This window comes from Sinocyclocheilus grahami, unplaced genomic scaffold (genome assembly GCF_001515645.1).
Source record: "Sinocyclocheilus grahami isolate Dianchi unplaced genomic scaffold, SAMN03320097.WGS_v1.1 scaffold324.1, whole genome shotgun sequence".
In the NCBI taxonomy this organism is placed as follows: Eukaryota; Metazoa; Chordata; class Actinopteri; order Cypriniformes; family Cyprinidae; genus Sinocyclocheilus; species Sinocyclocheilus grahami.
This window is the reverse complement of record NW_015505503.1, coordinates 1,445,302-1,468,264: the sequence shown is the minus strand read 5'-3', so window position 1 is coordinate 1,468,264 and position 22,963 is coordinate 1,445,302. Positions and strand designations below refer to the sequence as shown.

At 37.9% G+C, this 22,963-nt stretch overlaps 1 protein-coding gene across 1 annotated transcript in view; it reads left to right on the top strand.

Annotated features, from left to right (window-relative positions):
* Positions 1-22,963, top strand: part of LOC107602291 (cytoplasmic dynein 1 intermediate chain 2) — a 38,950-nt gene that overhangs the window by 3,926 nt on the left and 12,061 nt on the right. The window contains exons 4-10 of the mRNA XM_016294752.1: positions 2,526-2,579; positions 2,871-2,950; positions 12,507-12,593; positions 13,605-13,772; positions 17,569-17,731; positions 17,829-17,928; positions 21,000-21,125. Coding sequence (XP_016150238.1) covers positions 2,526-2,579; positions 2,871-2,950; positions 12,507-12,593; positions 13,605-13,772; positions 17,569-17,731; positions 17,829-17,928; positions 21,000-21,125 — 778 coding nt within the window. The remainder of the gene's footprint in view (positions 1-2,525; positions 2,580-2,870; positions 2,951-12,506; positions 12,594-13,604; positions 13,773-17,568; positions 17,732-17,828; positions 17,929-20,999; positions 21,126-22,963) is intronic.

Genomic DNA, 22,963 nt, shown 5'->3' with positions numbered 1-22,963 from the left:
AGTTGATGAATTTCTATCAGTGTGAACTGACCACTGCACAGAATATGAAGAATATCAAAAACTTAAGGAGTCAGCTGTCCACGGCAGTCCTTAAGGTACCTGCACAATAACACACTCAGCAAAATATCGTCTAATCATCGTTATCCATAAAATCCCATAAAATATTGAGATATTATTTTTTGTCAATATCGCACAGCACACCCCTGGTGGGGATACAGACTAGAATTGAACCTCCATTACCTGCATGAGCCCCAAGGCTCAACTTTTCTGGCTAGCATGAGCTAACCACTAGGCTCCAACTAGTAAAACAATATGAATATAGAAAGCTTATAGAATAGGAGTGAGTTTTAGCTCACGATAAGACCTGTGGGAGCTTGCTGTAGGGAGTGTTTAACCCCTGATTACAGCAGAAACTCACACACACACACACACACTCACAGATGCCCCCGGGGCTCCGTGTCCACTCATATCCCACCACACACACACACAGACAGACAGACAGCCTCTACTTGTGCTTCCGCTGATGTGGGGTGGTTTAGTGTCATGGTCTGTAAGGATCTCATTGCTGTTTTAATATACGCCAGCAGTCGTCTTTTATTCATTTTGAAAATAAATTTCATTTTATTTTGTAGATAAACATTCCACTCCGTAGAATGAGAAGACTGAAAATATTTTAATGATGCATTTGGCTTTGAAACTAGATTGCTTTGTTTCAGCAGTTTTCGCTTGGTGTTTGTTATTATTACTAGTATTTGAGCTATTGCGAAAGGTATACCCCCGGTTTCACAGACAAGGCTTAAGCCTAATCCCAGACTAAAATCTAAGTCTGAGCTGTTTCAACTGAAAGAAACTTGCTTTAATTGATCTTAAAATATATCAGTGCCTTTATTTTGTCTCAAAATGCACACCAGTAATGTTTTTTTTCTAAGGCACGTTTATAAAAATGACTTAAATGGCCTAATTGATCTATGGCCTAATCCTGGCTTAGTCTAAGCCCTGTTTGTGAAACCAGGCCTTAGAGTACTAAAGTTGATGGGACCTTTGTTATTAGAACAGTTTTAAATGGTTGTGCTGATAAAAATTGCTTGTAAATCTCTCATTATGCTATATTATCAACAACAAATTTTGGATTTGGTCTTTTTGTGAACTTGTTTTCTTTCAGTTAGCAAATGATTTGTGTTTCGTTTTGGAACTGATTGGTCATAGGCCTCATAGATCTGAGCTTATGCACTCAAATGATTGAATATGCATACAATATATTATAACAAGATATTTATAAGAAACGTTTGGTAGGCTCGTCATTTTTTCCTGAACAATTAAAACATGTTCAATTATCAATTTTTTGGGGGGAAGTTATGTCCTGTATGAGAGAAGTCAGTATATGTTTCAGCCCAGTGCAATAACATTAACTTGTATTTTCGGGGGAAAGAAAATCCTCTCTGGGTCAAAACGACCAGAACACAACATGAGGGTTAATGAAGTGTGGAAATCACAATACAATGTCTTTTTCTATCAGAAATGGTGAAAAAGAAACGTATTTCTCCAGAAATGCATCAGTCTGTTGTTCTTTCCAGAGATGAAGACTATTTCATCGAAGACAGCAAACTGGACATCAGTGTCTTGAGAAACAGACCGCACATTGGTGCTCAGCTAGTATTACACACCAGCTTCATTTGCAAAATTGAGAAGAATTTTTACAAATATAGAGTGTGTTACAAATGTTTGAAATTTGTGTTTTGAACTTAAAAAAAAAAAGAAAAAAAAAGGAATTCTTAAAAACCCCTTTAGGCTGATGCACATACCTTACTGCCATATAGATGTTTATACCTTCAAATTCCCAATGAAGTCCAGCCATCTTTTTCTTTCTTTACTTTTTTTTATCTTGAACACCCTGTTTGACCCAAAAGGGAAAAAGGTTGCGAATGTCATTTAATGTTTATTTTAAAATGAACTGTATTCAAGTTGGTATGAGCTTGGTTCGCTTTAGAGAGGTCTCAGACACCTAAAACGAACCAATTGTGACAAAACCCTACATTTACACGTGTTGTAACTATAGCTCAGTGGCCCGTTTTTTTAAACTGCTGTGTATAGCTTACTTAGAGAGCTTTTTGCTCGAACATTTCAGCAATTTAGTGACTAAACAATACGCAACACTGTATCTGTTGTTGATATATAAATTTACTTCATATTCTCTTATTTGAGTTATGGTGTCATTTTAAAGTATGTGTGGTTTTCTCAAGCAGCTGTGATCAGGGGATTATGTCTGGCCCTGTCCTGGAGAACATCAGAGCAGATGATTTCCTTTAGAAACAGAGCACCACATGGACATCTGGTTCTGTTTCTGACTGTGTTGTGTTTGTCTCGTGTCTGTCAGTATAGAGGCTTTTCTTCTGGTCTCTAACTGCTCTGAAGAACTTTAACACTGTTTTTAACCACCTTTTATATAACCGCCTCTCTGTCTTGCTGTATCTCTCTGTGTGTGTGTGTGTGTGTGTAACCCTGTCTCGTGGCTGTGACACTAACAGGACTCTGCACTGGGACTGTGACCCCTCCACTCTTCTGCTTCACTCTGAGCCGGGGTACTGCACACTTTCTGCTCTTTCAGACCTCTAGAGAAAGAAGTCATGAGTGATTGTTGTTGATCATGAGAAGGGATTCATGCTGTGATTCATGCTGTACTGTAAAGTAAACTGCAGGATAGCAAGGCATACGGGTTTGGATGTTTTAAAGGGGTCATATGATGTGATTTCAAGTTTTCCTTTCTCTTTGCAAAAAGTCTCCCAAACAAGTAGAAACCAATGTTTTTAATGCTGAGGATGCAGGGCAGGGTAGAAACGAGCGTGACTGACACATGTCCATCATTGGAGAAGGAGGCTGGTGAGTGGCACTGCATCTGCAGCAGCAGTTAGAGCACAAGCCTCTGATCTGAGAGCTGTTCAGATGTGTGGGGGTGCGAGACATCAGAAGTGTGTAACCCTTTTTTGGAAATGATCTGACTGTAGTGAACATGGAGATGAAAGCTGAGGGAAAATTGCAGAGACTCGAGAAACATAAAACGTCAAGGCAAGATTAAACTCACACGCACACACACACACACACACACTCACATCCGTTTACAGAGACGGAGCGAGGGGGCACAGGAAATGAGTGGTAGGTTAGTGGAGATATGAGAGTGTGTGTCCAAAGGCAGGTCAGGATTTGTGTAATTGCAGTTGAGGCCTTTTATGTGGCAGTTCGTGCATGTCTGAGATATACACGATCACTGCTGTACTCTTGCGTGTGTGTTTGTGATGTCTATACTGTTGATGTTTGTGCAGGAGATAATTAGGGAGCGTTTTAATGAATGCCTTTTAGGGATCTGTTTTTAGTGATATCATGACTATATCAGTATCGGACCATTTAGTTTATTGCCATTGGTCTGGTTAGGCTGATTATTGCAGATATTATCATGGCCTGTTTTTACAATTCTTACAGTAAACTTTCTTTCTCTTACCAAACACATTTTAAAGAGGGAAAACAGTATAGATGTTATAGAATGTGATGTTAGTTACTAGCCATAACGATAAAATAATGTTACCTTTTTATTCATAAATAATTGTGACTAAAGAGTAGGACTGTGAAAGAAGTTACGATCTAAACTGTGGTCAGTGGACTGATTTTTATCACAGAAATAACGTTCAGAGAGACATCTTCCAGTTTCAAGGGGAATCAGTCTTCAGTGATGTTTCTGTATTGTGACAACTGAAAAACAGGATTGCTAAAACAAAGATGAGCAATTTAACTAAAGCAGAAATGATTAAAAACCATTTGAAATAGAAAAGTATGTGGACTCATCCCACATTAGGACTGAGAAATAATCATAATTTATCATTAATAAGTTCCTTTTCTTATGTGTATCACATTTGATTGGAGTAACACAAAAACTGTAACTGACTCATTTTCTCAAATCAGTTTAGGTTGTCTGTTTCAATTAATTCATTTCAAATATCAAATATTCACTGATATCCCCACATCACGTTTCATGTTGTAGTATTTAAAATAATTGCTAATGCTAATGATGTTAAGCGTTAATGTAATATTTTACATTAATATTTAGGAATGTTTCTTGATCAGCATATCAGAATGATTTCTGAAAGATCGTGTGACACTGAAGACTGGAGTAATTATGCTGAAAATTCAGCTTTGATCACAGGAATAAATTACATTTTAAATATATGCAAATAAAAAAAATATTTTAAATTGAACTAATATTTCAATGTGTTTGTTTTTACGCAAATTTTTTTAATCAAATAAATGCTCCGTTTATGAGTTTAAGAGACTTTAAAACGGCTGTGTACATTCTACATTGCTGTTTATTACTTTTTATTGTTAAGTGTCATTATAATTAAATATCATTCCTCCTATCCTCATAGTGAAAAGTGTTTTTAAGTCAAGTGAGAATAATTGTTTAAGCCATTTCGGAGCAAATGCAGAAACATCACCTGTCATGACAAGATAGATTTACATATTGTCAAAAGGCTGAAAAAATATCTAGAGATATGTTTTTTTTCTCTGCGGTGTCACTTTGCCCCAGCCCGCATTGTGTTAAAATTAAGACTTTTATCTGCAGACTGTCCGAAAGCTCTCCTCAACGCACGCACACACGCACACACACACACACACACACACACACACACTCTCCTTCCATTCCTGCCACTGTATAATCATGTCATCTACTCTCACACTCTCGCCTCCAGCACATAACAAATCACTCTGGGTGACATTGGGAGGTTTTCCCATCTCCCTCGCTCTCTTTCTCACTGATGGAGTGGTTTGTGGTGAAGAGGCTTGTGGGGCTGTTGAAGGCTCAGCTCTGTGTAGGTCAGGAGGTGTGTGGCCGTTACTGTGTGCAGCAGGACATACAGGTCTCAGTGCTGTTTCAGAGTGCCAGATACGGTTACATTCACACGCATTCAGTGCATTCTATAAACAAAGTGACTCCCTTAAATCTTCAAGATGCATACCTGCATCAGTGGTGTGTAAACCGAACCACACTGGACAAAACTAGTTGTCTGTCACGTCATACCGTGCAATAGCTGCTGTGCATTGCTTGAATTGTGTTGCATTTTTTCATGTGGCATTCTGACCTGATTTGATCGTGTGTCTGAAGGTTTTAGATTTAGATGCTGTTGTCTTGTGCTTCTTCCATCAGTTTTATGGTCTTTTATGGTGTGCATTAAAAACATTCAAAAAGATGTGCAATGTGCGGATGGAAATCACTTTTATTACTGCCCGATCCACAGCTCTGCTTGCTGGAGCACCAGGGGTTGTGAGAGTGTGAAATTGAATTAAAAGTGATTGTTTTAATCGCCCTTGTGCTCGTGGGAGGGTTAATATCCCATGCTAATCACAAGAAGCCTCTTGTATGGAGAGCATCTCTCTTGAAGTGAGGAACCCTCAGCCCAGCTCTTCACAGATCCCAGCATCTCTAAATGAATGCTATTGTCCATCATCTCCTAAACACACTTATTTCATCATTCATCAGCTATCAGTCAATGACACAGGAATTACCACATTGATTACAGGGAAAATAAAAAGCCTCCGCTGTGTTCATTTTATCTTAAGTTTGTGTTTTGCACAAACTTGTTGGGGCAAACTAATTTGGTAATGTCTTTACAAAAAAATAATAGAACATAAGTTGTCTGAAAATCTATAGTTATCTAGTTGCTTGTTAAAGGTCCAGTCATATTAGCAACATTTAGGCAAAATTTTGCAGGCAAAAAAGGTGTATTGTCAATAGTGTTGTGATGTATGAAACAATACTCGCATAGAAACCAAAGAACTTTCTGTTGGTCAGCGTGTTATATTCGCGTGACCAACCTGTTGCAAAATCTACAATGAAATTGCAAAAATCTTCCCGATCTTGTAGATTCATATTGAGCCTGTTGTTAATTTTTTTTGCCCACATAGTATGCAAAATTCCCGATCTCATAGATTCCAATTGACTGGATTTTGACTGTGAACATTAACCAGACAATGGTAAATTTAACCACACTTTAAGACTTGTGTAAAATGCCTTCATTAAAAATAATGGGGCATAAATTGACTTAATCTGATCAATTGCTTGTTAAATGTGCAGTCACATTAGCAAAATTTTGGCAAAATGTCCCAGGCAAAACATGTAATGTATGAAACACTGAAGTCACATTTAAAATAACCAACTATCTGTTGGTCAGCTGGCCGATTTCATGTGACCAACTGAACCTCTTGCACAATCTGCAGGAAGTTTTTCGCCTGTACGCAGAATACCAAACCTTGTGGATTCCAATTGAAATAACTGGATGTTAATGGCCGCATCTAAAGACAGCGTTTTTGGGCATTAGAGGTGTATTTGTTTATAATACCTTCACAAAAAACAATGGGACATAAATGGTCTCAATCTGTTCAGTTGCTAATGCAGTCACATTAGCTAAATTTTGGCAAAACTTTGCTGGCAAAACATACGTAATGTATGAAAGACCAAAGTCACATTTAAAAAAAATACACATCTTGCAAATCTCAACGGGCTGATTTCGTGTGACCAACTGAATCTGTTGTGAATTCTGCCTGTACGCCAAACACCATATCTTGGGGACTCCTATTGAAATAACTGGATTTTGGCTTTGAAAATATGCTGAGCAGCGGTGGCTGCACCTTAAGACCTCAATTTATGCTTTAGAGGTACATTCAAACAATCAAATCCAGCATCTAAATGGGCCTGTGAAGCTCAGAAGCGCCGTTGAACATTGATCTTTATTGATCTGTTCAACTGAACTTCCTCTCTGGAGGAGGATGCGACCCGAAGAGCTGTGCACATCTTTGTTTTGTTTTCCAGCTGTAAAGCCCATCACGAACAACCCCCTCATTGGGTCGCTCAGGAGTACCGGACTCGTATTCACAAAGCCGAGGTTCGCCTGGGCCTCTTTCACAAGCACAAACGTGGAAGTCGGCGCTCAGAGGTCTCTCTGCGTCTCCTTTTCTGTGGGCGTCCGACGGACTCCGTGCACCTGCAGAGGACATCAAAGAGCATTAGTCTTGTTCTCGAACAACCTCTGACCCCATAGGGCGCTTGCATTAATACATTGTCTTTTCACAAAGCCTGCCTGCCGCCAATTTACCGGCCACTTTCTTTCTCTCTCTGCTTACACCCTCCCCCCGCAAAAAGCTTTTATTTCTTGAGGGATACAAAAGCTATAATTGCTGCTGGTTTGAGATGAGGTGTCGATGGGAAGGGGATCTGCCATCAGGGTGAATTCTGTTAAATGTTTTTCTCCCTCTCTTTCTCTCTCTCTCCTCCCCTCTGTGGGGTCACCAGGATCACTTGCTTTTCTCCAAATGGGCATTTTTGCTGGCAGGTGCATTACACCCCTTATTTTCAGATTGTCTTTCCGCTGCTAATGCCTGGCAGGTTGATTGCTCGGGTCTGGCTGGCGGAGAAAGGGCTGCACTGCGTTCGGGCCGCGGACTGAAAGACACTGATTACTGTTTTCCTCTGAGCCTGATTGAGGCCCTTGAAAGGAAAGATTTTAACCTTCTCTCCTCTCTCCTTGCTGAGTACGGGCCCGGCACGGCGAGATGGTCCGTGTCATCAGAACGACTCCATAAACTCATCAGAGCGAAACCCCACCACCACCCCCTCCTCCCTCTCTCTCTCTCTCTTCAAACCCGGCCCTTCCTGAGAGAGCCGTGGACACGTTTCTGATGTAAAATCTGACAGATGACATTATCATTTTGATTATTGCAGGAAAGGACGATTTCACTCTCTATTGAAACAAGTTTTTCTGGTCATGCAAAAAGCTGCCATTAGCATGGACAAATCACATTTTGATTATCGAATATAGGGCAATTAAAGGAATAATTTAAACAAAAGTTAAAATGATTTAATTATTTACTAGTCCTCATGTCATTGGACGAGATCTTTGTTGAATATCCTAGATGCTTTTTCTGTATAGTGTGATGAATAAAATACTTCAATTGTAGAGTTATATTCATAGTGTTCTGAGGTTAGTTTTGTGTGAATAAAATATTGAAGATCATTATTTTTCTGATACGATTTCCATTAAAAATAGACTACAGACGATACATTAAAGGGTTAATTCACCCCAAAATTTAAATTTGTCCATGTTTTACTCACCCTCACAGCATCCTAGGTGTATATGACTTTCTGCTTTCAGACGAATTGCTCTTGCAAGCTTTATAATGGCATGGGCGGGTGTTTTTGTTCAACAGTTCAAAAGTAGTCAAACAAAGCGTATCTATTCATAATTAAAACGTGCATCACATGGCTCCAGGGGGTGAATTAAGGCCTCCTGTAGCAAATCGAAGTGTTTTTGTAAGAAAAATATCCATATTTAAAACGATATAAACTACTTTCTCTCACTTCTGCTAACTGTCGTAGGCGGAAGCCGTTCTGGCGGATGACGAGGGACATCGGTGTAACGTAAGCACCGATGATTAGTAACGAATGCGGAAGCACAGAGGAGAGACAGCAAAACAAAACGCCGGTCACAAATTAGAAGTACAAAACGAGGATTTGAAAAGAAAAATGGCTTTGCTTCCTTTGCTCCTGTAAACAAACGTTGGTTTTCGCGAGACTCACATGCGCATGTACTACGTCCTACATCATCCGCCGGAAAGGCAGTCTCTCCTGAACGCACGTATGAAAGTTAGCGGAAGTTACACAAAACTGTTTGTCGTTTTAAATTATGGATTTTTTTTTTACAAAAATGCATCAATTTGCCACAGGTGGACTTTATTCACCTCCCGGAGCCGTGTGATGCACGTTTTAATATGGATGGATGTGCTTTATTTGACTGCTTTTGGGCTGTTGAACAAAAACACTCGCCCATGCCAACGCTTGGAAGAGCCAGGATAATTTTTAATATAACTCAGATTGGATTTGTCTGGAAGAAGAAAGTCAAATACACCTAGGATGCCTTGAGAGTGAGTAAAACATGGGCTAATTTTCATTTTTGGGTGAACTAACCCTTTAACTACAAAATGGTTCAAGTAGTTCTATCATGACAACTCTCTGAAGATTTTAGCATGGTAATGGATATGACAATGTTAATGTATTTGGTCTTGGCATACTAGATCTGCTATGATGCTGCTGTTGGTTATTGCTGTAGTTGTAGATTATTGCTGCTTCTGCCAGCAAGTACAGGAACCTGCTACTGCCAATACATAAGGTGATACGGTGCTGTGAGTATTTAAGACATACTGCTGCTGCACAAATAGCATATAAAAATAACCCGTAGCAGATCGACACAGTTGGAGCTGGGGAAGGTAGAGGATTTCAGAGGAATGCTGTAGTGAACGCTTCCCAGCCATTTAAATGTAAAGCAGTAAGCTTATTGGGTACGTATGCAAAATTAATCAGCTTGTGCCAAGTAGTAGTGAATATCATCAGTTTGCATTAATGACCCATCAGCCTGTGCCGTCTAGAATTTCATGACAAAACTTGGCATTTCTCTCGGTCAAACAGGATTTTCGCCAATGCTGCGGTATTTGATTTGTCAGTCAGTTTCTCACAGATGAGCTAATGTATTATAGGGATAGTTCACCCAAAAATAAAAATTTGCTGTTAGTTTACTCACCCTCAGGCCATCCAAGATGTTGGTGACCTTTTTTTCTTGATTAGAACAGTAAATAAGATCTTAGCTGAAACTGTGGTCCTTGGTAATTCATAAAATGCAAGTCAGTGGCTAATCAAAAAGAAACAATTAATCAAAAATAAATCCACACAAAGGCTGCAATTTAATGATGTACATGAACTGCATATTTCAGAGTAAAGCATGGCACTGTAGTGTTGTACACACAAACAGCTCATGACGTGTTGCTTTCAGTGTCTCAGTTTGCAGTAAATGCTGCTCCACATGAATTTGTGTGCTGTGAGTTGTGTGCATTGTGGGTATAATGCATTTGGAAACCCGTGTGCCGATCATCTTCTGCCATGAGAAGTGCTAAGAGAAGTGCTGTTGTCATTTCAGTGTCTCAGTTTGCAGTAAATGCTGCTCCACATGAATTTGTGTGCTGTGAGTTGTGTGCATTGTGGGTATAATGCATTTGGAAACCCGTGTGCCGATCATCTTCTGCCATGAGAAGTGCTAATAAACCAGCTGTTGTCAACAAAAGCTTGGTGTTTTAAATAAAAGTTTGATGTTTTAAACTTTTAAAAATTAAGAAATCAAGATAAATATTAGTATTATAATTGTATAGTTGTACTGTAAAATACAATTATTATTAAATTATTGTTTTTTTTAGTATTTTTTATGTTACTGTTTTATTTTACATGCACTACACTCACACAAAAAAGTAGAAAACTGTTACTGGGGTGGTTACTTCTCAAAAGGTACACCTTTAGACCTGTAGGGTATTTATTTTGTTTCATATTTTAAGTTATTATTATTAAAGCTCCAAACCTGTACATTTTTCAAAAATTGCATTTTAAAAATTGCTGATAAAATTTATATCCGAAATATTGCAATTACATTTTTTCCCCAAATCATCCAACTTTACTGTAGACTGCTTTTTTGTGGTTTTATGGTACCATTTTCTTTTTGAAAAGAGGGGCTAGAATATTCTTCAGATATTCTCCTTTTCTATTCCACTGCGGAAAGAAAGTCATATGGATTCAGAACGGTATGAATGCAAATAAATGAAAACATTTCATTTTGGGAACTATTCTTTTAAAATTTTTCCCTGAGCTTTACATTTGTTCAGGGTTCATTGGTAGAGTATTGTCAGAGATGAGCCGTGTGTGGCTTACAGCTGGTCAGGGCAGCAGCTTCATTTAGCTGCTCATGTTTGGGCTGAATAGCGGTCCCTGGACCCCCTGCCGACTCTCTAATTGCACAGACTTGTGTATCCGGAGAGAGTCTTGACTAAGAGCAGTCAGGCTGAAACCCCTGTGCCATCCTTGTGCCACCACACACACAAACACAGCAAAACCATCTGCCTAATACACACACACAGCCGTCAGCTGTCTCAGCCGCTGGCACCTGCTGCCCTATGTGTGTGTGTGTGTGTGTGTGTGTGTGGGATGTGCTGCTCAATAGTCCCTGTCTCAGTTATGCCGGGAGTCTGTTGGACGGGCTGTAGGTTAAGACCTCGGTGATGGCATAGCCCCCTGTAGATTAGAGAAAGGACAGACTCTGGGATGTAGATACAATGTCCAAACACACACTCCAGGTTGTTCTTGGGTGTTTGAACAGACTAAACAGGCTGTTAACAGTCATAGACTTGTCACATATTCACTGGGTTTCAGGAATTTGTTGGCTGATTCAATTTGATTTTCTTCCCCCACTTATTCTATTTATATTAATCAGAACCAGTGAAATGAAGCAAATCCTTCCACAGTCCTGGTTATGTTATGTTAATGGGGATTCAGGGTGAAATTAACATCTATCACCTGCTAAAAAGCTGGTTCTTTTAACACAATGATGGTAATTTTTTTTATCATACACTCATAGATATATTGTGTTTGTTCAGTTTCAGGTATAGAGGCCCCAACAAGTATCAGTCACATTAAAAAAAAATGCACATTGCATGTTTTTTTTGATCCACTTCATATAGTTAGATATCTTATATATTTTTAATTAGAGAAAATGGCAGGTATGGCACTATGGTTGATAAGTAAAAATGAAAGTCAATTTCCCACCCTTTGGATTACAGTGGTTTCATCTAAAAAATAAAAAAAAAGTCTAAATTTGTCTTTTAATCAAAAACTTAATAATTTTAGTTTTTAATGACGTTTATGACAGTCTCTGACCCTTAGAATTAAAAAGACTGCTTTTGCTACTGTACCCTTAAGAGGTTATTTACATATGTTAATGATTTATGTTACTATTGGCTGACTTCATGCAGAATAGTTCGTATTGTACTTAGGCCAAGTTGTGAACACTGAATAGGTGTTGATGCGTAAATGTGGATTTTGGGAGCCAAATTGTACAATTTAAAAGAATGCAGTGCTATAATGTTACCATGAGTTGTTTAATACCAATTAACCCACAGTTAACAAATGAAGAGTTCATTTGCAAAAACCGATAAAATGAAAATTATTATTATTTTTTTCAGAAATCATGTTTTTTTTATTGCACATTCCAAGTAATATCAATCAATGTGCAGTTGGGTTGTTTTGATTAAGTAATAATAACTTAAACAAATACAGGTAATTTACTAAATGAAAGTTCATTGAAAGTCCTTTTTCGCCCCGAAGAAGATATCACAGGTTCATCAAGTTTGCCGAAATGAACGTGTTTAGGGTTCAGATCGCACTCTATGTGGAGAATAATGCACGGCAATCAGCTCTTCTTTTTTTTTTAAAGTACCATTTATCGGTTTTTGCAAATGAACTCTTCAAATGTAATCTTGAAAATACTATATTAACCCAGTGATAACCCGAGTAGTGTGTAACATGGGCCCTATAATAAGACAGTTCAGCAGCTCTGGTGTGAATTATGTTGATGTTTGTGATCTTCCTATTGCAGAGGAAGCTGAGGAGGAAGAGACCACACCCCCGCAGCCTGAGGTCGAGGCAGAGAAAGAGAAACCAGCAGAGAAGCAAGATGAGGAAGGTATTGAAAGTATTGAACACACCTCATATACAGTGTCCTACATCAGTGCTATTTTAGTATCATTGATGTACTATCTTAGTTTTGGCTAATATTTTTAATTACATTAAAAAAAAAAATCTGTTTTCTTTTTCATTTTAGTTTGTCATTTTGTTGTGTTTCAGTCATTTTTTTATTAGTTTGTTTTAAAATATGTTTGTATAGTTTCAGTTTTAGTTATTTTAGCATTTCTCTTTAAACTAAATGAAAATGAGTAATGTTGTTGAAATGTTGAAGTTGACATTTCATGGAAGTTCTGTCTATTTGAAATGTGTGTCACAGAAATCCGATTTTTAGGGAAACACTTTAGTATAGCGACCAATTCTCACTATTAACTAGTTGCTTGTTAGCATGCCTATTATTAACATATTGACTGTTTAGTAGTGCTTATAAAGCACATATTCTGCATTACCAAATTCTACATCCATAGTCATACCCAATACCTAAACTTAACAACTACCTTTGAACACTGAATAGGTGTTGATGCGTAAATGTGGATTTTGGGAGCCAAATTGTACAATTTAAAAGAATGCAGTGCTATAATGTTACCATGAGTTGTTTAATACCAATTAACCCACAGTTAACAAATGAAGAGTTCATTTGCAAAAACCGATAAAATGAAAATTATTATTATTTTTTTCAGAAATCATGTTTTTTTTATTGCACATTCCAAGTAATATCAATCAATGTGCAGTTGGGTTGTTTTGATTAAGTAATAATAACTTAAACAAATACAGGTAATTTACTAAATGAAAGTTCATTGAAAGTCCTTTTTCGCCCCGAAGAAGATATCACAGGTTCATCAAGTTTGCCGAAATGAACGTGTTTAGGGTTCAGATCGCACTCTATGTGGAGAATAATGCACGGCAATCAGCTCTTCTTTTTTTTTTAAAGTACCATTTATCGGTTTTTGCAAATGAACTCTTCAAATGTAATCTTGAAAATACTATATTAACCCAGTGATAACCCGAGTAGTGTGTAACATGGGCCCTATAATAAGACAGTTCAGCAGCTCTGGTGTGAATTATGTTGATGTTTGTGATCTTCCTATTGCAGAGGAAGCTGAGGAGGAAGAGACCACACCCCCGCAGCCTGAGGTCGAGGCAGAGAAAGAGAAACCAGCAGAGAAGCAAGATGAGGAAGGTATTGAAAGTATTGAACACACCTCATATACAGTGTCCTACATCAGTGCTATTTTAGTATCATTGATGTACTATCTTAGTTTTGGCTAATATTTTTAATTACATTAAAAAAAAAAATCTGTTTTCTTTTTCATTTTAGTTTGTCATTTTGTTGTGTTTCAGTCATTTTTTTATTAGTTTGTTTTAAAATATGTTTGTATAGTTTCAGTTTTAGTTATTTTAGCATTTCTCTTTAAACTAAATGAAAATGAGTAATGTTGTTGAAATGTTGAAGTTGACATTTCATGGAAGTTCTGTCTATTTGAAATGTGTGTCACAGAAATCCGATTTTTAGGGAAACACTTTAGTATAGCGACCAATTCTCACTATTAACTAGTTGCTTGTTAGCATGCCTATTATTAACATATTGACTGTTTAGTAGTGCTTATAAAGCACATATTCTGCATTACCAAATTCTACATCCATAGTCATACCCAATACCTAAACTTAACAACTACCTTACTAACTATTAATAAGCAGCAAATTAAGAGTTTGAGGCAAAAGTCGTAGTTAATGGTTTGTAATAGGAATGCACCGATACCACTTTTTCCTGTACTCGCCCGATACCGATACTTTTATTTTTGGTACTTGCCGATACAAAGTACCGATACCGATATTTTTATTGCATTTGTAAATTTTTTAAATATTGGGTACAGAAACCAAAAGGGTATGTATAATGTTAGTTGGTTAACTTCATTTATCAAATAGATAGTGTGACGTGTCGGCTGCCTCCCCCTAATTATCATCATCACCCCCCCGTCCCTTAATCGCCGCCCTTCACCAGGCTCTCGACGGGAGTGGGTGCGTGAGAGAGGAGGGGGCGCTGAAATAGCCAGGGCTGGCGGCGTGTGATGGGGCACACTTGAACCGAATGGAGCCTCATCACCGCCGCTGTTTAAATGCCGAGCGCGCCTCTTCTCGCGAGACCGGTCTCTTCCCCGTGCACGCACGCTGGTGTCCTCGTGGGTCCAGGAGGGGAGCGTTGAGGGATCTCCGTGCCGCCGAAGATGCGAGCTACCGGACCCACAGTCCGGACGAGAACCGCACCCGTTACCCAGCCGTCGGGCCAGGATGCCGGGCCGTCTAGTCCCTTCACACGCCGGGGCCAAGGCGAGAAGGATGCCGCCGCTGGAAGAAGCCGCCACATATTCACATACACTAGTCCATATCGCGGTTTGATTGAAGTGTACTGAATTGCATTTGATTTATTCATTCAATATTTGATGAATTCCGTGACATTGCTCGTTACACAGTAAACTTCTGTTGTGTAGCATTTTGAATGTAAAAAAATTAAAGGGTTTGTTTAATTTTCATTGGAATAAAAGATAGATTCATGTTTTTGCCTTCATTTGATTACCAGAAAAATGAAAATACACAACACAGAATTTCTAAAAAAATAAGTAAATAAAATTACAATTTCATAGGGCCCTATTATTGTATACAAATTAATAAATTAAATTGTTTTCATGAATTCAATTAATTAGATATATTTTTGATTAAACCATTAAAATGGAATACAGAAAAATTAAAATGGAAAGCGCAGAATTTGGGCCCTAAGAATGTAATTTTTGTTAAACTTTTAATAGGCCTAAACTGCTGTTAAAAGTTTCATGATTTTAATTAATTATACATGTTTTTTGTTCAAATTTAATATAATCATCCAGAAAAATTAAAACGAAAAATAAAAACTGAAAAAAATTAAACTTAGGCTAATTTGGGAAAAATAAAACGGATTTCATAGGGCCCTACAGATATCATGCATCTGAAGCTATAATTTTAATACTACGCAACAGTGCATATTATATACGGTCTATTTTAACTTTTTTAAATTGCGCTCACTCGTTTTTGTGAAAGACCCAAGAAGGACCATGCACAGTCACTTTCCACACAGGCACACTTCATGTTTGGTTGAAATAATCCTTAAGCATTTAAATTTATAATTTCCTTCAGTTTAATTTAAATGTGCAATTAAAATAAATAAAAAATAAGTGTATATTTTAAAGTTTAGAATTATACAGCCTTGTGTTGCGTAGACGACTGCATAGTAAAAATTACCCCAACGCACCACCTAGTGTCCAACCTACTCTTATATAATACAACCTACTCTCTATAATACTATTATAACCTGTTTAAATGTGAACAAGGGATTTACAACATTAAAGAAATCCTTTATTTATAACATGTACATGAAAAATCTAAAAGATTAGACACAACTATGGGACACGGTCGTGCAGCAGCAAGCAACAGTGAAAGCAACCTCAAGGTTGTAAATGTGTGAAATTGCATAGGGCCCCATTCCTGTATTTTGCCTGGGGCCCCCAAATCACTAAATCCGCCCTGGCACAGTCATTGTAGGTACGACGGCTAATCAAAATGGTACTTACTTGCGCTTATCCGCATTGTTCAAACTGACTTCTGAGCCTGCTTGCCTGAAGTTATGGTTGATTGATCTTCAGCTGGATATCAACACACTGTGACGAGTCGGCTGCCTCCCCCTAATTATCAGCATCACCCCGTCCCTTAATCGCCGCCCTTTGCCAGGCTCCCGACAGGATTAGGTGCGTGAGAGAGGAGGGGGCGCTGAAATAGCCAGGGCTGGCGGCGTGTGATGGGGCACACTTGAACCGAATGGAGCCTCATCACCGCCGCTGTTTAAATGCCGAGCGCGCCTCTTCTCGCGAGACCGGTCTCTTCCCCGTGCACGCACGCTGGTGTCCTCGTGGGTCCAGGAGGGGAGCGTTGAGGGATCTCCGTGCCGCCGAAGATGCGAGCTACCGGACCCACAGTCCGGACGAGAACCGCACCCGTTACACAGCCGTCGGGCCAGGATGCCGGGCCGTCTAGTCCCTTCACACGCCGGGGCCAAGGCGAGAAGGATGCCGCCGCTGGAAGAAGCCGCCACCCCTCGCGTCCCGGACAGGAGAGGGGAGCGCGTGCGGCCGCCGGACTCCGCCCCTTAACTGGACCCTTCCTTCCTGATCACTGCCCTTCCCTGCACGAAGCCCGCACATCAGCTATACAGGCGTTAATACTGCATGTTTAACATTATATTCATTGCATACATACACTTCGTAGTAGACATCCTTAACTCCTTTCTGCTGTCTGTTGTTCTGTTGTTGGTGTTTCTTTGTCTGAATATGGGGCTTATCACATGCTGTGTGGTATCGGCGTTTGGTATCGGGGCATTTTAACGAGTACGAGTACGAGTACAGGAGACCAGTATCGGTATCGGTGCATCCATAGTTTGTAATAGCGAGAATTGGACCTTAAAATAAAACGTTTTAGTTTAATGTTGGTGTAATGGAAACACAGTCTAGCTAAGAAATATATGTAAGGAAAAATTCACAACAGACCACTGAAATATTGACAGTTTAATGCACACAGTTTAGTGCACCCTGCTTCAGGTCATGGACATGATTGTACCCAGTGTGCATTAAATGTTCAATAGTTTAGTGGTTTGCAATCCACTCTTCCACTTATGCACAGTTGCTCCCTGCGATACACGTATTTAGGCATCTTTTGTGTAGAGCTACTCTCTTGCAATAATGGTTAAGCATCTTGCATGGCTCAATATTGGATTGACTGTAACAAACCTGGAACTGCTTCACAGTTGTGCAAAAACAAACACTATTTAATGAAACACTTTGGAACATTTGTCAAACACTAGAATCAAGAGTTCAACCATTCTGATGCATAAATGCAATTAATTTCATCCAGTGACATACCTGTCATTGTGTCCTGTCTGTTCGTGAGTGTAGCGCCCCCTCATGAGCTAACAGAGGAGGAGAAGCTGCAGCTTCTGCACTCGGAGGAGTTCATGGAGTTCTTCGATCACAGCACACGTATCATGGAGCGCGCTCTGTCCGAACACGTGGACGTTTTCTTCGACTACAGCGGCCGTGACATGGAGGAGAAGGAGGGGTAACAGTCAGCCCTACTCACCTAAACGAGATCACAAACCAGCTCATGTGCACTGTTTATTGTGTTTAATGTCAGATACTTGTGTGTGTGTGTCTAGTGAGATGCAGGCTGGGGCCAAACTGTCTCTAAACAGGAAGTTTGTTGATGATCGCTGGTCCAAACAGCGAGTGGTGACCTGTCTGGATTGGTCCCCACAGGTATGTGACCTCCTAAACTTCATGTATGTCAAAACTTCAAGTATAAATATTGATTTTCATTAAATATTTTAGCGTGGTTTAATTATAATTTTTTTCTGAAACATTTGAAGCCTTTATTTTCATTGCATTATAACATATGCAATACTGTTCAAATCTGGGGCCAGTAATTATTATTATAATTTTTTTTTAATGAGACTTTTGAGCAATGGCACAATAAATTTGTCAAAAGTACCTTATAAGACATTTATATTGTTACAAAAAACAGTTTATGTTCAAAATTCTGAAATGCTGTTCAAAATGTTTCTTGAGCAGCAGCTCACTTCTGTGAGATACTGTGTATATATATATATATATATATATATATATATGTATGTATATATGTGTGTGCATATAGATAGATAGATAGAAAAATGGATAGATTCAAATAGATAACACTTATTTTAAATTGTAAGATTTCACAATATTACTGTTTTTACCGTATTTTTTATCAAATAAATGCAGCCTTGGTCATAAGAGACTTCTTTCAAAAATCTTACTGACACAAACCTTTTAAATGGTACTGTATAATATATAACAATGATGTAGCACGTGAAATTAGGCTGAAATTGAATTATATTTTTCATTAGTAGGTTAGTTTTACAATTTATCAAAACTGCTGCTACTGTTGTTCATGAAAATATGAAAAACGATTGGATATAATGTTTTGGATATATTGTTTATTTAAGTAATGGATATAATGTTTATTTAAATAACTAAGTAATGGATATATTTTATAATAGGGTCCAGTTAAACATTTGAACATGCCTGATTTGGACATGTTTGACACCCTCTTCAGATGTAGTTTAAGGAGATAAATATAAGTACACTTCAATTTTATAATTCGACAACTATTTTACTTTAGTTTATTTCAAAACTACCCTTTTTTTTGCTTGTTGATGATAGTAATAGTAATTTGTAAATGTGAAATAAGAGGAATTTGTCTGAAACCGACAGAAATGTTGAAGATCCTCTAAAAACAAGCAAATGCTGTTTAAGCCACCAAATATTTGACCCTGGACCACAAAACCAGACATAAGGGTAAATTTTTCAAAGTTTCTGAATAATAAGCTTTCCATTGATGTATGGTTTGTTAGGATGGGACAATATTTGACTGAAATACAACTATGTGAATATCTGGAATCTGAGGGTGCAAAAAAATCTAAATATTGAGAAAATCATCTTTAAAGTTGTCCAAATGAAGTTCTTAGCAATGCATATTACTAATCAAAAATTAAGTTTTAATATATCTACAGTAGGACATTTACAAAATATCTTCATGGGACATGATCTTTTCTTAATATCCTAATTATTTTTGGCATAAAAGAAAAATCTATAATTTTGACCCATATAATGTATTTTTGGCTATTGCTACAAGTTGATTTCTTTCGCTGTATCAAACAGAAGCTCATACAGATGATGTCTTGGAGTCGCTGTGTCTAGTTTGATGTAATAGATCTAGAGTATAAACCCTCTCAAATGCACTGCACCTCATGTGTGTCCACCGCACAAACAGATGTGTGTGTGATTTGAGAGAGAGGACAAAACACACACTCAAACAATGCTGTCAATGTGAGTTTACATGAGAAATCTCCTGGCGTCATGCAATTAGTGGCTCATCAGATACTTTATGACATTGTCGGTTTATTAACTGTCCCTGCATATAAAAAAGTATATAGATTATCAAAAACAATTACACACATAACATTGACAGTGTTTAAAATGCAGTCAGATTCCCCTTTTGAAAAAGTGGTTAGCTACACTATTTACTTAAATGCTATTCATATGTATCAGTATTGCTGTATATTCAATAACAGCTTACATAAGGTTCTCAGTGGGTTACAGCATCAAACCCGAATGCATAAATTTACACTAAATACCACAAATGAAACTAAAAAATGTCTTAATTTATAAGATTGAATTAAAAACACTGCTCAGCTGTAATGGCATGTCATGTTACTGTTAAAAAAACAGCTTTCTTTCTGGAAAAGCTATTCTTTTTCACCAAAAATGTCATTTCAAACATATAAGACTTACATTTCAGTCTGAATATAGCACAGGAGTTGTCTATTACTTTTGTTTTAGTCATATAGGTTTAGAACAATGTAAGGGTAAATTATGAGTAAATCATTTCTTCTTTTTGGGTACAACTGTTTTATATAGCTTGTAGTTTGCATTTTGAATGATTAATATTAAAAAATATGTTTTGTCCCAATTTTTTTCATGCGTGTTTGTAACGGGTAGTCCAAAAAATTAATGAATGAATACATACATACATACATACGTACATGGGTCAAAGACGAAAAAGGGTTTAAGCATAAAAATAATAAGTGTAATACTGCTTTAAATTGTAGTTTAAAAAAAAAAAATTAAACATTTTCTGTTTAATTTAATTGCAATTTTGTTTTTTCTGAGCAAAAAATAAATATCATATATTTTTCCCTGATTTACAGAAGAGACCCACTAAAATGTCATTCAGTGTAACAATCTTGTCAGGCATATTTACAACAAAAATCAGTTTATGACATATTAAAAGACTAATGACTTTCAAACCAAATACTAATTAGTTGTTATTTTACATTTTTAAAATGTGCCACTATCCTAGGTTTTGCCCATTTGTCAGTAATAATTTTTTACTCATTTAAAGCACAATCAAATTTAATATGCTCCTTTATTCTTTTATACATGTTAATATGTACACGTCAGAATAAGCATGTTGTTTGAATTTTTACATAAATTTTGTGTTACACTGAATGACAATTTAACATTATTTCAACCAAATTCTGACATTTTATTCTCCGAAAACTAATTTGAAACCTTAAAAGTAGACACTTTACTTACATTTAATGTGCTTTCTATGGACATAAAATCTTTTATAAATTTATTTTGATGCGGACATCTTAACGTCTTTGACCCACGTATAAGTGGATGCTTGTCGACCAGAAAAAGCTGTAACCAGACTTGATGCTGGAAGTCAGAAGTTTTTCTTATGTAGTATAAAGTCTAGTTCTTGACCTGTACACATGTGTTCACAGTATCCAGAGTTGCTGGTGGCCTCTTACAACAACAACGAGGAAGCCCCGCATGAGCCTGATGGAGTGGCTTTGGTCTGGAACATGAAATACAAGAAGACCACACCGGAGTATGTCTTCCACTGTCAGGTACACACACACTCACACACACACACACACACACACCCACCTGCCTTCAATCAGCAACGACTGACTTCTCACTCCTCCCTAGTATGTCTTCCACTGTCAGGTACACACACACTCACACACACACACACACACACCCACCTGCCTTCAATCAGCAACGACTGACTTCTCACTCCTCCCCGTGCACACACCTCCTGAAAGCCATCCCACATAACATGATTGTCATATACAAACACCTACACACCGGTCTGAGATCTCACGGGTGGGCTGCAGACGGATTTCCTTCCATCCTCTCTGTGTCTTTCTGTCTCCCTCTCATTCCCCTGCACACTGATTTCACTAGCATTCAAACACACACACACACACACATACACACACACAGGTTTACATTTGTGAAAAGTGGGGACATCCCATAGGCTTAATGGTTTTTATACTGTACAGACCGTATATTCTATTGCCCTACACCAACCCTACCCCTAAACCTACCCCTCACAGGAGACTTTGTGCTATTTCAGATTTTCAAAACACTCCATTCTGTGTGATTTATAAGCGTTTTGAAAAGTGGGGACATGGGGTAATGTCCTGAAAAGTCACCACCTCCTTGTAATACCTGTCATACCTTTGTCATTATACGTCCTCATGTCCTCATTTGTCACAAAAACGCGCGCACACACACATACACACACACACACACACATACACACACACACACACACACACACACACACACACACACATACACACACACTTGTGATACCTTAAAGGAATAGTTCAAAATCTCTTGTGTCATGACTTTTTCCTTGCATGGATCACAAAAGGTTTTGAAGACTGTTCAAGCTTCTCTTTTTCATACAGTAAAAGCATATATGGTCATATCTGTAAACGTTCATTGCATGGAGAAAGAAACAACAGCATGTGAACATTGTCTAATATCTCTGTCTGTGTTCCATGTAAGAATGAATGACATACAGGTTTAGAACAATATTATCTGAGGGAGTTAAATGATGATGAAATGCTCATTTTTGATACTGTTGCACATGCACATTCATTCACAAACTCCGGTTCAAATGTTTTTAATAAAGATCTGGTAGCATAGAGCCAGTAACACTTTCTAATATTCAGTACTGAATACTGCTTAACACTCCCAGTACACTTCAAATCTGCAAACACCTTTTGCATTCCTCGGGTCAGTTTTAACTTGAGCTTATAAAACATTCATAAATTAATCATTTTCAAACCATGTTAAAATGTGTTTAATAACTGCGTTATTACCATGTTACGACTTTATTTGCACAGTTCTGTTCATAAAAGAGGAGAGATTTGTTTAAATTTTACATTACACATGAAGGAAAGCAAGTGTGATGCAAGAAAAAAAAACATACATTTTTGTAGGAATTTTATTTAAATATATAATTAAATGAATATTATAAGAACATATAAAATGAGAAGAACTGTTTGACTAGAGTTGATTTTAAAATATAAATGGTCATCAGACTCAACCCCACAGATTTGTAATCCTTCTGGCCATTATGCTGCATTACAAACAGTACAGAAGCAAATTGTAGCATTTCTTTTGGATGTTTTTCACTGATCAGTTGTGTATGTGATGAGTGTTGCTGTATGTTCAGTGCTGGCTGTGTGTTTGGCCTGAGGTGATCTGCTTGGGACGGCCTGAGTAGAACCACATGTGCCACCCTCAGCAACGGATGCACAGCGCACACACCCACACACACATGAACACACACAAACACACACACACACACACGTGCACACGAACACAAACTCACACACGTGCACACGTACATAAAAACACACACACTAACACACACACACACACACAC